This window comes from Martes martes, assembly GCF_963455335.1.
Source record: "Martes martes genome assembly, chromosome: 2".
In the NCBI taxonomy this organism is placed as follows: Eukaryota; Metazoa; Chordata; class Mammalia; order Carnivora; family Mustelidae; genus Martes; species Martes martes.
The window spans coordinates 71,597,694-71,616,125 of NC_137889.1; the positions used below are offsets into that span (position 1 = coordinate 71,597,694).

Genomic DNA, 18,432 nt, shown 5'->3' on the forward strand with positions numbered 1-18,432 from the left:
GTTTTGTTTTGTTTTTGTTGTTGTTTTTCAGGAATTCTAATTCTTTGTCAGTTATAAATTTGGCAGTTATTTTCTCTGAGTCTAGCACCTGTTTTTTAACTTTGTCTACGCTGTCTTTTGTTAAACAGTTATGTTTAATTTTGATGCATTAAAATTCATCAACACTTAAAAAACAGAAAATGTTTCACAAAAGCCTCATAGATTTAATTTTCTTGAGGAATTGAATCTTGGCATGTCTATGAAATTTTGGGCTCTCTGCAGAACATACTGTGAAAATCCTTGGTCTTACGCAGTTTGATTCAATCCTAAGTAACCCTAGATCATCAATAAATTGGGATTTTTTAGGGCTCAATCTGTACATCTGAGAACTTATCAAGTAATAGTCATCCCTGTCAAACTTCTCCAGTTTGGTCGCTAGAAAGAAATGTGTGGAGCATGTTTAATGCTTAGTGACAGTATTAGTGTGTGCTTAAGAACACACATTTCATGGTCAGTCCCAAGTCTGTATCCTACTTCTGCCCTCAATTCGTATGGCACTTATAGACAGCTACTTAATGGCTTTGAGCCTTAGTTTCCTTATCTGCAAAATGAGGTGATAAAAATAGTAATGCGTGGGGTTAGGGTGAGAATTAAATACAAATAAATTATGAAAACCCTAGTGCACTATGACAAAATGATATTGATGGAAGTCCAATTTTGATCACATTCATTCTAAATAGGTTATCAGAGAGATTTAAGAGGAAAAATTATTTCCAAGGTGATCTAGATTTTAAAACTTGAAGTACAATGATGAAAATGATGCCATTTCATGCAGAATGTACACCTAAACAAAGTAAATCGCATTAAAATAAGAAAAGAAGCAATATGATTTCATGACTAAGAACATGGGCTTAGAGGCCAGACTCTGTCACATTCAAGCTGTGGAATCCTGGGCAGATCACTTAATCTCTTTATATATCCATTTTCTCATCTATGAAATAGGGATATTAATAGTGCTTTCCTCATAGGGTGATTATGAGTACAAAATGGGTTAATATATTTATGATACTTAGAGTAATATCTGAAGATAACATGTTTAAGTGTTTACTAACTTTATTATTTTATTGTCTACTATATAAAATTTCTTGCCATGTGGCATAGACTGCCATTTATTTAAACCTCACTTCACCAGTATACCAACTTTTTTTACTCCTTATCTGGTCTCTGGAAAGAATTAGTCATAATCCAAAAAGTTAGGGCGAGAACCCAACATTGTCTCCATTCCTGCCTAAGAGCAAAATTTTTACTGTATGATCTCACTTATATATAAGATCTAAAAAAGCTAAACTCATGGAAACAGAGAGTAGATTGGTGGTTACCAGGGTCTCAGGGTCTCATATAATGTATAGCATGGTGACTACAGCTAACAGTACTTTGCATTGTATACTTCAAAGTTGTTAAAAGAGTAGATCTTAAATCTTTTCAGACTAACACACAAAAGGCAACCACAGGAGGTGATGGATGTGTTAACTAACTTTTTTATGGTAATCACTTTGTGATATGCAGATGTATCAAATCATTACATTGTACACCTTACACTTACACAATGTTACATGTCAATTATATTTCAATAAAACTGGAAAAAAACAAAGGAGCCTCTAAAATTCACAAAAGATTTGTGAAATCTGAACTAACACATATTTATATAATGCTAAGGGCCTTTGATTCTGTTAGGAGGCAGACCTAAATATGAGTGGAATTAACTACAAAGCAACTACAACAATACAAATAAATAAAGACCATAATTCTTTTTTTTTAAATATTTTATTTATTTATTTGACAGAGATCACAAGTAGGCAGAGAGGCAGGCAGAGAGAGAGAGGAGGAATCAGGCTCCCTCCTGAGCAGAGAGCCCCTCTTTTTTGTTTTTAAACTTCTTTTTCATGGGGCGCCTGGGTGGCTCAGTGGGTTAAAGCCTCTGCCTTTGGCTCAGGTCATGATCTCAGAGTCCTGGGATCCAGCCCCATTGGGCTTTCTGCTCAGCAGGGAGCCTGCTTCCCCCTCCCCCTCTGTCTGCCTCTCTGCCAACTTGTGATCTCCCCCTCTCTGTCAAATAAATAAATAAAATCTTTTAAAAAAATGAATAAACTTCTTTTTCTCATCTTGTATTTTTTCGGGGGGGGGGCAATCACTTTTCTGTGTATAAATAGAGAAAATCCATTGTTCTATGTCCGTCACTTGTCGAGTATCTTACCTACTCTTATGGGAAAAATTTCCATGGGCTCTCATTGTTGTTGCCTCAGGGGTAAGGTCTGCACAAGGAGGGGAACTTACTATTTACTATAAGGTAGTTAATAAGGAGTCTGATGACCCAGAATACCTTGTTTGCCTGTTCAGGATAAAACTCGTAAAGATGGATATTAAAAGCTCAATGGGTATATGTCAGGATGTTAACAGTAGATGGAAATATGGTTTAAATTTTATTTATGATACAATTTTCAGGGCAAATGGTCTTTTCATTTGCTTATAGATTCAGCTTAAGAGATGTAGAACAAACAGCTAAATGGGTGAGAAGTTTCCTGGAGAAAAAGCAAGAGAGTCAAAGGCCTCCCAAAGCTGATAAAGAAGCCCATGATATGACTAACAAACTTCGAAAAGTTAAAAAATCCATTGAGAAACAAAGGACAATGTAAGTACTTAATGAAACAAATTAGTGGTTAAGGGTTAAAATACTCCACAAGTCGAATTGGAAACATACATTGAATGTGTTACAAAGAAATTCTAGTTATTGCTTGAACTTAATTGCAAATTGTGTAAATTTGGGTGGGAGAATGGGGTAAAGATAAGTGGTCATAATATTTATATACATATTCTTTAGTTGCATAGATGGGTCTCATATACGACTTCAGAGAGGCAGAACCACAGCATATGAGCATTGGTAGATTATGTACCTGACATAATCATCCCTCAAAATAAGCGTATGTGACTCCAACTCTCAAAAAAGTCTCTGAGGAGTTAGTCCTCCAAGCAAAGTCAAAACACGTTGTCTTGGCCACAGCATGGAGGTGTCACTGATTCATCCTCACGGTCACATAAGTGAACATTGAATGAATTGGAAAATAGATTGAAATGCCAGTTTTATGCTTGATAGAATTTTGCTTTTGACTCCTCTTCCTTGTTCTCATGCCTAATCCTGACAACTCTAATTCAAGATGTTTACTGTCTTCCTATTAGTCTCTCCATCTTATTTGCCACCTGGTGTACGTGCTCATTATGTCTTTCTTGAATGACTGCAAGGGTCTTCTTTTTAGATTCCAGAGGATGACTGCAAGGGTCTTCTTTTTAGATTCCAGAGGCTAAGGTTCACTGCTCTCCAAGGTAGCTAACAATTGCTCTTGCTAATTTTCAAATTGATTAAATTATTCAATGTTCAGTATTCTTCCTTCCTTCTTCCTTGCTTCAATGATAAAGTCTACATTTTTTGGATGTTGTTGGCATGCCAACAAGTTTTGGGCTTTGCCCTAACTTTTCCAGTTTTACTTCCTACCACTCTCCTCTAATAATATTCAACATTTATCGTTCTCCTTACATGACCCGTTCTACTTCTATGATCTTCCACGGTCTGACCCATCTGCCTTAAGTACACTCCTTTCGGATTGCCCCCAAAGCTTACACTCATAATTTTGCTATCTCTTCTCTGAATCTTGCTAGAATTCCCCTGTTAAATTTAGTACTCTTTTTTTCTGTGTTCTTGTTACATTTTCAGTATTTAGTAGATTAGTTGTTATAATGCATTACTGTTATTTTTCACTTGTCTTTCTTTTTCCTACATTAATAATATTTTCCTCTTTTTATCTGCAGTGCTCAGCACATTGCTTGGCAGGTAATAGTCATTTCATAAATATTTTTAAATGAATCTGAATAATCAAACTCAGATATTTCTTCAAAGTAGACACAGTTTTTAGAGCTTCTCTGATTCAGATTTCTCACATTCTAGAGCAAGCTATAATTTGCTGCTGACCTTTCTTCTTAACTTCTCTCTGCCTGTTGTGCTGTTTCCTTGGAAGTAGTGGGAGGTGAAGAGCCCAGACAGGGACAGAATAGGAATTATAATCCTTTTCAGTAATTGATCTTTAGACAATTTTTCTTCAGAGCATCACTTCAAATTGGATTAGTGACCAACAATTCAAACTATAAAAATATAAAGGATGTTTTAATACCTTGTTCAGTATTGTCATTATATGGAGGAGACCCTGTGTTTTGGAGAGTACCACTCTGGCCCTCTTCTATCTATATCTATTCCTATAATGTTATGAGTCAGTGGATCTTAGGAAGCATAGCCCCCTGAAGCTCCTTCTCACCCTTTTAAATTTTGCATTATCATGGAGGTATATTTATCGAGGTAGGAGAGAATATATATATATATGTGTATATATATATATGTTTTAAAGATTTTATTTATTTCACAGGGAGAGAGAGATCACAAGCAGGCAGAGAGGCAGGCAGAGAGAGAGGGGGAAGCAGGCTCCCTGCTGAGCAGAGAGCCTGATGCCGGGCTCGATCCCAGGATCCTGGGATCCTGACCCGAGCTGAAAGCGGAGGCATAACCCACTGAGCCACCCAGGCGCCCCGAGAATATATTTTATTTGGCAGTTTGTTACCTTGATTTAAAACTTATAGTTAAACATCAATATGTGGGCCTCCATTAGCACTCTGCCCCATGCTCTGCAAACATTAATGCCAGGCCTTTCCATAGTCATATCATTCTCTCTTGAGTCAAGGGTAATGTTAGTTGGAGGAGGGAACTCTTAGCGATGGGATACCAGTGAGCTCATCTTCTCATATTTGGAGATGTCTATATTCACAACTAAGAGACAAAGTGAAAACAATTAAAGAAGGGGTAAGTGATCTGGGTATCTATAAAAGGTCATTATATTGAGAGGTAATGGATAATACAGTCTGATGACATAGCCAGGGTTTATGCAACTATGCCTGAGGTAAGATTCTTCACTAGCACACTCTGAGATGGGGATATCTATGTAGGTGATTTATTGAAAGTTTGTGCTCATGAGGGACCTATAGGAAAGTGAAAGAAGCAAAAATAAAAGAGGAGGGGGAGAAAGTAAAGAAAATATGTGTGGATGTGCATGCCTGAGCCTCATCCAATAGGGACATCTGGGAGCATCACAGAATTGTCCCAGCTTGAGTCCACGTGGGTGATTTTTGTACCTCATATTAGTTAATTACCGGCCTTAGGTTTCTTCCTCTCTCCCAAGAGAGGTTGTAACCTCACAGGCATTTCTAGGAAGCTCTTGTCAGTTAAGGACAATTCTCCAGGGAACAGGGTAGCTGAGATCCCTTCCTTAGCAACCAAACTCAAAGCTGTTATAGCCTCTACCACAAGGAGAGAAGGACAATAGCCTGAAATTGGCAATGTGGAGCAAGGGGGACACCTACCTAACCTCCATGCTTGGTGTCATGAAGGCTGAAAAAGAGAAAATGATTACCATTTTGGTAAGGGGAAGTGAGGTCATCTGGGGAGAACTGACTTTGGTAAGAGTGCTACTTGCAGCAGGGAGGGGAGGGAACATTCAGGGAAAATATGGGTACACTGGAAAATGTTTAGTGAAGGACCCCAAGTCACAGAGGCTAATGAGGACATGGAAAAGGAAGTCTGAGTCAAAATAGTACACATGTATATGAGAGTGAGTGAATGGGTGATGAGGGGATCTAGGAGGTCTCCGGCTCACTATGGTAGCCAAATCTGACTATTCATTACTTAAAATTTATTTTTACAAACAGAGATGAAAAAAGCCAGAAAAATCCCAGAAAAATGGATCAAAGGCTAATACATGAAGCTGAACATAATAATCTACTCAAGATTTTGGAGAAGAACCTGGAAATCCCTCAAGAGTGCACTTATGCTAATCAAAAAGCGATAGACACCGAGGTCAGCTCTTGGAATGAAATACTCCTCTAGGAAATGACTTTACTCATCAGCCATTATTTCTCAGTTATAGACAGTGTTGAATGTAATAACTAAATGCAATCTCTAGTAGAATAGAATTCTCTCTGTGTGACCTTCTAGTTACACATAACTCTTTAGGGCTCTGCAGAACATGTCTAAAATGGAGAGGAGAGGTTTTAGAGATTATTTCTTTCTTGTTAACAATGAACTCTTGAGAGGGTCTGTCTTTTTATTATTATTTTTTCCATCATGAAGGGCTTTTTCACAGCCTGAATTCTAAACTTTAATTCCACATGTCTCATTTGAATATTTGGGTACATGTGGTTCAATACTCTTTAAATAATGTACAATGTACACAGAATTTGTCAAAATCAGAAGCTGTCTATATTATAGTTAAAACATTCTACCAAAAGACATTGAAATATATAAAAGTGCTATGCCATTTTTTCCTTAAAACTTTTTTTAATGCAAACATTTCATTCTTAAGGTAGATGAATTTGAAAATACAAATTAGTAACAATAAAAACAATGCCATCAATCAGAAGTAATCACTGCCCTTCTGAATGAACCTTTTATATGTTTTTATGACCACACACATACACACCGAGTTCTATTGTATACTTTTTTTTTGAAAACTTTTTAATAACCATGAATTTACATCATCATTTTTTTTAAAGATTTTATTTGTTTATTTGACAGAGATTACAAGTAGGCAGAGAGACAGGTGAAGAGGGGGAAGCAGGCTCCCTGCTGAGCAGAGAGCCTGATGCGGGGCTCGATGCCAGGACCCTGAGATCATGACCTGAGCCGAAGGCAGAGGCTTAACCCACTGAGCCACCCAGGCACCCCTTGCATCATCATTTGAATAGCTCCTCAATATTCCATTGCATGGATGACTATACAACTGAAGTGTCTTTTGCTTTTGGATACTCAGGGTTTTTTTGTTTTTTTGTTTTTTTCCTTTCTTTTATCTCCCCCTCATAAACAGTGTTTATCTTTATACATATAACTCTCTATACAAGTGGATTTCCCCCTTAGGGAATGGTTGTTTTTTAGGCCATTTGTGAATGATTTACAGAGAGAAGTAAGCACTCCCAAACTATATGGGGTAAGAAGCCCACTCTGCCTTCCTGGAGAAGTCTTTCTCTCTCTCTCTCTCTCTCTCTCTCTCTCTCTCAGTCCGTAGGGAGAACTTGTAAGGCTCCAATAGAGAACTGACTTCCCCCAGGCAAAAGCAGGTCATACACTCACACCTCCTCTGGGTGTTTCATCTACTGTTTTGTCCATACTAGTCACCCCTGAAGTGGGGTCAGTGACAGTCTGTTCAAAGATTTGGGAATATTTCCTATAGTTACTGTTGCTGCCGTAAAATGTTCTTTTTGCTCATGTACAGTCAATTTCAAGCAGCGGTGCTTCTTTAAAACTATGACAAAATATGACTGTTATTTCCTTTAAATATTTTATTCTGATTTAAATTAAACTTAGATAAATTATCAAAATCGCTAATACTCTTATTTCTCTCAGACTTTGCAGATGGTGTTTGATCGAGTAAAATTCACAAGAAAAGGTGCAGAGCTGAAGGCTTTGGCAGAAAGGGGTATTGGCTATCATCACAGCTCTTTAAGCTTCAAAGAAAAACAGTTAGTTGAGATTCTTTTTAGGAAAGGATTTATTAGGGTAGGTAAATTTTTTCATTTTAAAAATTGAAGCTGTGTCTATATGAAAGTGAATGTTCATGAAAGGGAAAAATAGTAACTTTTTTCTCATCTAATTATATCCTTTATTTTTTTTTACAACTCATGATATCACTGCATATTCTTCCATCTCATCTAATTGAGGGAGGGGGTTTGAAGTTTATCATTCAGTTTATCTCTTTTTCAAGAATTTAACTATTCCCTAAATAGATAACTTGTCCAAGTATTTCTGCAATGAAGTGTAAATATTATTATCTTGGAATAACAATCTCTTGCTTTTTCGTTTATAGTATCTAGGGAATGTTGTCAGCTGTTTGTATAATTTTGGTTACAGACATTCTTTCATGGGCTTAGAGGACACTTACAATAGGTTTTGGTCAAATCTTTTTTCAGTATAATAGCTGAAGTAAGAGCAAGAATGTATCACTTCCTTAGGGCCCACTTCATATTTTGGCAGGTTTTAGATGAGTCACTACTAAATGCTCTCTCTCCCATCACTAATGGACAAGAGGAAGATTACTTTAAATAGCTTGAAAACCCAACCCTTACATATTTAGTATGTTACATGAGGATGCATGGGGATAGTCTGGATAAATCTATAGGAAGGATTAACATAATTTCCTAGTTTAAATCTTGAGCAGTATTTAAGAATAGCCTCTGAGTTTTTTTAAATTTTCCGTATCAGATTTTTTGTATGATGTATATTATATTTGTATATGTGAGAGAAAGAAAGAGAGAGAGAGAGAGAGTGCAAAAGCAGGGGGAAGGAGAGGAGAGAATGAGAGGATATTACTCTATGTAGTATTTTTTTTTTAAGACTTTATTTGTTTCAGAGAGAGAGAGCGAGAGCACAGAGGGAGAGGCAGTGGGGGAAGCTGACTTCATGCTGAGCAGAGAGCCTGACGTGGGGCTCAATCCCAGAACCCTGGGATCAGGACCTGAGCCGAAGGCAGCCCCTTTACCGACTAAGCCGCCCAGGCACCCCTCTAGCTATTGACTTTTAAAATAAATAAGTTGCTTGTTATTAGTTAAGAGAAAAGCTAAGCAATGTTGTTAATAATATATTTTGGTTTTTATCCAGATTAAAAAATTACCTTTTAACTTTCCTCAACATTTTGCCAATCAGGTCCGGATCCCAGGATCCTGGAATTGAGCCCTGAGTCAGGCTCCCTGCTTGGCAGGGAGTCTGTTTCTCCCTCTCCTTCTGCCCCTCCTCCCTGCTTGAACTCTCTCTCTCTCTCTCAAACAAATAAATATAATCTTTAAACAAAAAGGTCAATAACTAGAGACAAAATTTTCTGCTTGCTTATAAATTGAGGAAAAGAGGCTCATGTATTTTGATTGGCATATCTTATGTCTAAAATAGTATATGCTAAGTAGTAGTGCCTTAATTACTATTAGTTTAATGAATGAATAATTAGATCACTCTAGAAAGGCAATATGGAAATAGTGATAGCTTTGTTAGAGAAAACACATTTTTTAAAAAGGGTATTTATTCTACTTATAATATAAATTTAATGTTCTTACTTTTCCATTTTTGTTTTTATTAAGGAACTTTAGAAAAATAGTTAATAAATCATGTGTTTCATTTTCACAAATGTAGACCTCAGTTATAGAATAATTAGAGAAAATTATTCCATATACTTAAATATTACCTTTAAGACATGACATATATGACAATGTAAAGAGAAAGAGAGGACCAATAGAAATGCCCAAAATTATATGAGAAAATGAGCAAAAGTTGGAACATTTAAGAAACTTAAAGTTTGCCCTGCTCCTTTTTGGTCAGTTGTCAAGGCAACTGAGGGGGCGGGGATGAAACTGTGTTTTGCCCTTATTACAACATATGTTATCTCCATTGAAATAACCTTCACAAATAAGCTGGAGTGGATGAAGTGGGCAGTATCCCAGAAGGGGTTTTGTAAAAGTGTTATTACCCTGCCATGAGGAAATTCCCTTTTTTAGTCACTCATTAAGAAATAGTTACTGAACACCTGTCATGTGCCAGGTACTCTTGTCAGTGTGGAGGAACAATAGCAAGTAGGCCATCTCTGGCTTTCCCACTGGGGTTCAATTGAAGAGCAGAGAGTTTCAGTAAGTACCTGGCATTCTACTGAAATACTATTTCATGAAGAATTGTTTTATCCTCTTTCTAGGTGGTGACAGCTACTGGGACACTTGCTTTAGGAATCAACATGCCTTGCAAATCTGTGGTTTTTGCTCAAAACTCAATCTATCTGGATGCTTTAAATTACAGACAGGTATTGCAATATGCATACACTCACTATTGCCTTATGAAAATATGGCCATAAAATGGTAAAAAATGTGAGCTGTTAGTTTAAGAACATATTGCAATTCATGTGCTACCACACCCTAACATTCATTCATGCCTGACTGTCTGGTTTAGCTGTGGTATAGTGGTAGGCACATGAGTGTAGAATTATGTGGCCATCATTGACCAGATATGTGACTTTGGGTGAGATAGATCTTAACCACCTGACCCTTTTCTTCCTGTCTCCAAAATAAGGGTGATAATTACTACCCCACAGCATTTGCAAGAATTAAATGAAGTTATTTGTAAGAAAGATACATATCAAAGATGCTAGATAAACATTTACTCATTCATTTCCTGTGCACGTGTTTTTGCACTCTGGAGTTAATACTTCTCTCTTCTTTGCTCCCAATACACAGCCTATTACCAAGCCCACTTTGTTATTCTCCTACATGTATTTGATTTTTGCCTTGCAATTTCTGTCTTCACTATCTCTCATCATACATTCTTGGCCTTGTATTATTAAAACAGTTCTCTTGATTTTCAATTCTCCTTACTCTTCTATGTCCCATACACAGTTTAGTTAGTCTTCATATGGCTTCCCTGCTCAAGAATAATTTATTTTTTTTTTAAAGATTTTATTTATTTGACAGAGAGAGAGATCACAATTAGGCAGAGAGGCAGGCAGAGAGAGGAGGGGGGAAGCAGGCTCCCTGCTGAGCAGAGAGCCTGATGCAGGTCTCAATCCCAGGACTCTGAGATCATGGCCTGAGCTAAAGGCAGAGGCTTAAACCACTGAGCCACCCAGGCACCCTAATTTTTTTATTATATTTTTATTATGTTCTGTTAGTCACCATACAGTACATCGTTAGTTTTTGATGTAGTGTTCCAAGATTCATTATTTATGCACCACACCCAGTACTCCATGCAATATGTGCCCTCCACAATACCCACCACCAGGCCCACCCAACCCCCTAACCCCCTCCCCTCCAAAACTCTCAGTTTGTTTCTCGGAGTCCATAGTCTCTCATGGTTCATCTCCATCTCCAATTTTACCTTTCCTTCTCCTAATGTCCTCCTTGCTATTCCTTATGTTCCACAAGTAAGTGAAACCATATGATAATTGGTTTTCTCTGCTTGCCTTATTTCACTTAGAATATTTGATGACTATTTCTGCTAGCAGGATTATTTTTTAAGGTATGGGCCAACATTCAAGTTTTTATCAAAATGCCCTCCTCCTTTTCTCTCTAAACACTTCTTATTCTTGTAGGCTTTGTTCCTATCCAATATAACACCCCTCTTATTTCTCACTACTTTACTAACCCCTGTCTTTCTGATTTCTCCTCCTGGGGCTGTGTTCTGCATGAACTCTCCTCTCCTATATCATCTTTGGGAATCACATAGCATTTTCCACTATGTGTTATGATGTTTCAGATGATAGACTTGGGAGTCAAAATGCCAGGGTGTGAGTTGGATCTTCCACTTTCTGGGGTTTGACTACAGACAAGTTTCTTCTATCCCTCTTGCCCCTATTTCTACTTTGTAAAATGGAGATAATGATTATATTTACCTCATATGGTTGTTGTTGTGAGGTCTATATAAAAACAGTTCAAAGGATTTAGCACTTTCTAAGCACTTAATATATGAGAACTAATACCGCTTCTAGAAAGAGTTTGTTTTCTACAAGTAGAATTTCAGAATTTTATCTTACTCATGTATTCCTCAATTTGTGTACAATTTTCATGGTGACTTGTAATGCAACACACTGGTGTGTGAGAAAAGAACAAGGGAAAGAAAGTGGGAAAGGAGAGAATTGGTGTAATTAGTTCAGCTATAAGTGAATTTGAAATTAGGGTCTAGTCTTCTTGTTGTGCTCTGTTCCATCTGTATATCATGATATAAATATATAACATAATTTTTGGCATGAAATAATTACATAATAATGATAAATTTCTCATTCTCAGCTCTGTCTTAACCACGGTAAATTTCCTAAGTGCTACACAGTTGGATTTTAAGTTCTGTTTCTGTGATGGTTGGGCATATGTACAATGTACTTGCTCCAACCCTATGTAAAAGGCCCAATTCTTATACTCTGATGGAGAAAGTATCTAGGGAAGTTTTACTTTGTGATTCTCTTCTGTTTCCAGATGTCTGGACGTGCTGGAAGACGAGGTCAAGACCTGCTGGGAGATGTATATTTTTTTGATATTCCATTGCCCAAAATAGAAAAACTCATTAAATCCAATGTTCCTGAACTGAGAGGACAGTTCCCTCTCGGCATTACCCTGGTCCTGCGACTCATGCTGCTGGCTTCCAAGGGAGACGACCCAGAGGATGCTAAAGCAAAGGTACTGAGCTTGACGTTTTCTGAGGTGGAGTCTTCACTGCTGGCTTGGCTGTGGTTAGGTTTGCTCTTTCTTAGAAGTCTGTAGCAATAACTTTTAAGTTTCAGAGGTTTTTATGCTTTGCAATGTCTTGCATAGTATAGGGTTGGGGCAGAGTGGGAGAATAATAATTAGTTTTGTTTGTCTCCTCTATCACTTATAGAATTTGTATTAGTTGAGCATTTGGAATGAAAGATTACTTGTTTCATGTGTGATTGGTATTGTCCTATAGTAGTTAAGGGTGCTGGCTATTGATTGTATTTTATTTTATTTTTTAAAGATTTTATTTATTTACTCGGAGAGAAAGAGGCAGAGAGCATGAGTGGGAGAAGGGGCAGAGGGAGAGGGAGACGGTCTTAAGCAGACTCCCTGATGAGCACAGAGCCCGATGTGGGGCTCGATCTCATGACCCTGAGATCATGACCTGAGCTGAAATCAAGAGTCAGATGTTCAACCCACTGAGGCACCTTGGCACCCCTGGCTATAGATTTTAAAAGATCTGGGTTAGATTCTATTTTCAAAAGGAACACGATTTCTTGTGATCATTTCATAATAAAAGAGTTTATTTTTTATAAAAAAACAAAGTAACCCAAATTCATGAAAGAATATTTAATCAATGCAGAAGGTTGAAAGAAAGCAAAATCACACTAGGTCTCATCATCTGAAGACAGTCATATTATCATTTGCCATAGGGGTACCTTTGGTTTTCAAACACTGATATATTTGATTAGACATTGATTGATATGACTATAAACTTTTCCTGAAGCTTTTCCTGAGATAAATATTTTGTGTCTGATCTCACAATGGAAGATTTAAAATTCATAATGAAACAATTTGGTTTTCATCCTTATGAAGATGTATTGTTTTTGTATATTGATTAGTATGACCAATTAAACCAGATACTGTTAGTCAATGTGAGGAGTCTTTCAGGACTTCCTTGATGAGTTGGCTCTTATGTTGCTGATGTCTTACAGAGCAAGCACATATCATTTTAGACCAAAAGTTCCCCATTTCTGCATTCTTAATTTTTGCTTCTGTGTAGGAGAGAAGAATGTATCTTTTAGCAAGCTTTAAAAGATTTTTAAAGAAAGTTTATTAGAGTGGTTTATTTTCTTTGCCTTGGCATGTTTGAGAAAATCTGTCTGTAATCTTCACACATGAAAGGCTCAAATATGGACATACAATTTTTAGAATATTCCCTCTACTCTTCACATCAAAGTAAGACAGTTTCATTTCCCCTGGCATATACTGTTACAGTGGAGTAGACTCTTTTAGTATCCCCTAGTAGAGCCATGTAATTCCTATTTTCTTGTAGTTGATTTTTTTCTGCCTATGTATTTATATGAATTTTTAAAAAAATCCTTATTTTTCAAATTCTTTTCCCCAGAATTTTCTGTTTTGAGGGTCATTTTTTAAATTGACCTTTTAGTTATATGCTAAGACTTTTTAATCTTTATGTTTACATAAAGCATGCTCATAGGAAGCTTCAGGCTCAGTTTTTAAAATTGTGGTAAAACAAAAATAACATAAAATTTATATTACATACATTGGCATTGGACAATGCTCAAGTAGTTTTAGAGCTAAGAAGAGATATCTTAAATTAGATCTTTGGTATTTGCTTCTATTTTAATTTGTTCAGTTTCTTATCAGGAAGAGTTATATTTTTAAATCAAAAATTCTTTTTCTGTACCCCATTGCTATGTTTTTCTTAATTATAAGAGAACCTGTGAAGTTTATCTTTCACATTACTGAAGCTGCTATCCAGAGTGTGTTCTACTCTTTAGTAATACACATGTGGATTTTAAGTCTGCTACTGGAATTTTAATTTTCCTGAAATTCTTCACTATTTCTTATATCACTCTTTTACATGTTAATAAAGTATTTTTTAGTGTCCATTTTTAATTGTCCATTTACCTTATGCTGTTTTGCCTTGTCTTGTAGAGGTCACATCTTATGGCATCCATTAAGGATGCCAAATAATTTTTCAAAAAACATTTTGCTGCACAAAGAAAGCAATTTTTACAGGTCAGCTTCCCCCCAGCCCTTTTTTGTTCATTCGTTCTTTCTTTCTTTTCTTCCTTTCTTCCTTTTTTTTTTTTTTTTTTGTTTAAGAATAAAAGTCAATGTTCTTATGATGGTTCTACAGAAACTGATCCCTGATCATCTTGTTGAACTAACCTCTTCCTGATTTCCCATACAAGCCTACTACCTGCTCCATGGATATTTCAGACACATTATAGTCTGGGGACCATAGCTTTGTTGTTTCTTTTGCTTGTAATATCTTCTCTCAGACATGTGCATAGCCTCACTCCTTTACCTCACTCAAGGTTTTTCTTTAACATTACTCTCACTGAAGCCTACTGTCACTGCTCTTTCTAAATTTGTAAATGTGTCTCCTGTCCGCTGCACTATGATCAGTATTCATTTATACATAGCATGTATCACTCCTTACATAGCATCTAATATCTATCTATCTATCTATCTATCTATCATGTTTTTATTTATTTTCTCTATATTTTTCACTGGAATATAAGCACTCTGTGGCCAAAGATGCTTGTCTTAGTCCCTGGTACAGACATTTAATAAATACTTGAAGTATATTTTAGTATCTTAGCAAGGTGATCAGTTTTCTTATAAAGAGTTGATCTCTTGTGGGTTTTTCTATTTTCTCACTTGAATATAGGTACATTTGTTTAAGTTGGATGGGCTGCCAAAAAATAGGATATATGATTTCACTCTGGTTTCTCTCTGGCCATCTAAGTGCTATTCAAATACTCTATTAAATGTGAGGGTAGCTGAACAGCTTTTGGCTCAAATGTTAGTGTTTGGTAGATTTTAAACTTATGTAGCTTTTCTGGACTGAAAGTTCCTTGATCTACTCTTACCAGTCTCACTGCTGCATTTATCATATGGATGCCACTCATCACTATAAACTACGGTATACATTTCTGTCAGGGTCCTTACTATCTTAGTACGACTTTAGTTATGTGTCTAGATCTCTAAGATTACAGTGAATCACCATGAGTTGCTCACTCTCCTACTACTCAGCTGTTTTCTTGCTGTTGCCATCTATGGCTAAATGCAAAGCAACAGAGAGAGAGAGAGGAAGTAGGAAAGGGCATTTTGGACACTCTCAAAAAGACTCATCCTAAAATAAAAGTGATGTGCATTATATCCCCCTTCCTATCTCCCTTCTTTCTCTCATCTGTATCCTCCCAGCTTCCTTTCACATAGTCCACTGGCCTTACAGTGAGGACAGACTGTTCCTAGGCTCTATAAACTCTCAGGCTTAGTGGTAGCCAGGCTTAAATTTGGTGATGTCAGGAAATTTTCCTTTATTGGAACCTCATAGATGTTTTAGTGGGCAGCTCACAGTTATCTGAACTGCTACCTCAGGGCTGTTTTACACCAGAAACAAAGCAATATTTTTAATATTTTTGTTTTAATAGCCTATTCTATTTTTTTTAAGATTTTACTTATTTATTTGACAGAGAGAGAGAGAGATCATGAGTAGGCAGAGAGACAGGCAGAGGGAGAGAGGGAAGCATGCTCCCTGCTGAGCAGAGATCTATCCCAGGACCCTGAGATCATGACCTGAGCCAAAGGCAGAGGCTTAACCCACTGAGCCACCCAGACACCCCTATTCTATTATTTTTGCCGCAACACTGAAGTGAATATAATAGGAAATCTTGTTTTCCTCCAGAATGAGCCAAGAGCTGTAAGCTCGTAAATGGGGTTCACATTTATTATCAGATCTTTTGGCAATATTTCATTTCTGATGATTCTGTTTTATATGTTCTATTTGTTAAAGGAAGGATGTGCCATGTAAGAAGATGATAAAGCAAATAATGTGAAATTTAACTGAATCTTATCTATTGCAGGAATCTGTGTGGTATAATAGATATCGGTAATAGCTATCCTATTGCTATATATTCTTTTATGTGATAGGTGCAGTGACAAGAGGAGACAGAGGTAAAGCTCAGGAGAATAAAGTATAAGCCTCAGAGACAGGAGTTAGGGCACACTATGTGGGACTATATATGAAAGATACCAAGCTGGTCAGGAGGCAAAAGATAGGAGCAGCATGAAAATTTAGGTGACTGCCTTTGTAAGTTTCTGCAGAAAAGGCAAGACAGGGCAGAGTAAGCAGTTTAGGACTGGCTAGTTTGAATAATTCTGCTGAGTTTTGGGCTGAGCAGGTGGCCTCTTGTCACCTTTTACCTGCCTCTGGGATGATTTAGGACACCAAAAGTATTGGCTAGATGTGTGAGAATTAGGGAAGGAAGTAGTTAGGGGTATAAACTTGGGTTTGGTTGGTTTGTATATGATAGGCGTGCTTTTAGGCAAGTTGTTATCTTTAGGAGTTAGCTAGCCTAGGAAGGGACAGTCTCTCCCCAACCAGAAAGATTTTTTGTTTGTTTCTTTTTTCAGAAAGGTTTTTTAAGATGTCAAAACATCATTAGAAAAAATTTTAAATTACAATATATCTGTATCATTATTTACAAATATATTTCATAAAACTAACATTGTGAATTAACATATTCTTCTTTAAAGGTGCTGTCAGTGCTAAAGCATTCATTGCTGTCCTTCAAAAAACCCAGAGTCATGGAGATGTTAAAACTTTATTTCTTGTTTTCTTTGCAATTCCTTGTGAAACAGGTATGATTGTTTTTTGCCTTTTTGTGAAATAGGAATGGTGCTATCTTTACTTTTTATCCTGCTGAATTGTGGTCTTTAGAAGATTATATCCAGTGACTAATATTTCTTTACTTAATATAATTATCACACTTGGCCCAGGTAACAATTATTAATCTCTCTTATAATGGCATTGAATACTGTTTTAAACTAGCACTTAATGTTAGTTATTAATTAATGGATGTGGTGCATTGAGTCAAACTAATAAATTATTTTTGTTCTTTAGGGCTATTTAGATCAAGAAGGTAAACCAATGGGGTTTGCTGGACTTGTATCACATTTGCATTATCATGAGCCTTCTAATCTTGTTTTTGTCAGTTTCCTTGTAAAAGGCCTTTTCCACAATCTCTGTCAGCCAACTAGGAAAGGTAAGCTTGATGTTTGTGTGTATAATCTTGAAATAGTAACAGAGACCATAGTGAAGCTAGCACTTCAGGAAAATTTTTTCTATATAGAAAACACAATTTAATATTTAGATAATTTAGAGATACAAAATTAGATAAAGTTTTGTATACCTACTAATATTGATCATATGGGAGATAGCCATATTTTGTGACACCTATTTTCTAAATGTCAGTTTCTTATGAACTTTAGTGATTTCTGGACTCTAGGACTCAGAACATATTAAAAAATATGTGATTTTTTAAATAAATATTTTTCCTAATTAAATGTAATATGTGCTCATCATAGAAAAGGGATATAGGCAGGTGTTATGTTCAATATAATATTCACAATTAGTATTTATGAATATTCTCTTCCAATCATATTCTCATAGAATATAACTGTATATTTAAATAACTGATGTATTAATTGTACAATCCAGAATCTTATGTTCCTTGAAATACAGTTATGCCAGTATCATAAATTTTTTGTGAATTCCATTTTTATGCTCACCTAATATTCCATTTAATACATTTTTTTTAAAATTAAAAACATTTTATTTCTATAATTAAGGCCTAGACCCTTAAACAGTGTCCCTGAAAGACCTGTTTTCTTTTTGGTACTTAAATTTATTATATTTCCTAATGCTTTGCAAATGCAATGCCTTTCACAGCATTGCTTTATTTCTGTCATAAATGGATAGCAAAATTTTACTTTGTGCAATAATCCAGTTCATTATGCTCTGAACTTGCATTGTTCCATGAAACAAGGTTATTCAGGGAATTCTGTCCCTGCAAAAGCTCTGTAAGAGAAGAAATAATTTCCTGCAACAGGAAGTACAGTTGTGTTCATTGCTGTATGTGTGTGGGTGGGGTGGGAGGGTGTATGGTATTATAATCATGGAGATAGAAAATTTGATAACTTTATGAGGCATATGATATGGCTATCACTCTTTTGTAAGTAAGGAAACGGATAAAGAGAAGTTAAATAAATCACCATGGTCACACAGTTTTAATAAGTGCCAGAGCCAAGATTCAAATATAAGTAGTCTGAGTCTAG

General features: G+C 36.3%; 1 protein-coding gene across 1 annotated transcript in view; it reads left to right on the forward strand.

Moving 5' to 3' along the window:
- The window catches only part of DDX60 (DExD/H-box helicase 60), a 116,586-nt gene that overhangs the window by 68,337 nt on the left and 29,817 nt on the right, over positions 1–18,432 (forward strand). The window contains exons 26-32 of the mRNA XM_080796705.1: positions 2,510–2,668; positions 5,782–5,929; positions 7,472–7,624; positions 9,798–9,902; positions 12,061–12,261; positions 16,852–16,956; positions 17,219–17,360. Of these exons, the coding sequence (XP_080652831.1) occupies positions 2,510–2,668; positions 5,782–5,929; positions 7,472–7,624; positions 9,798–9,902; positions 12,061–12,261; positions 16,852–16,956; positions 17,219–17,360 (1,013 nt within the window). The remainder of the gene's footprint in view (positions 1–2,509; positions 2,669–5,781; positions 5,930–7,471; positions 7,625–9,797; positions 9,903–12,060; positions 12,262–16,851; positions 16,957–17,218; positions 17,361–18,432) is intronic.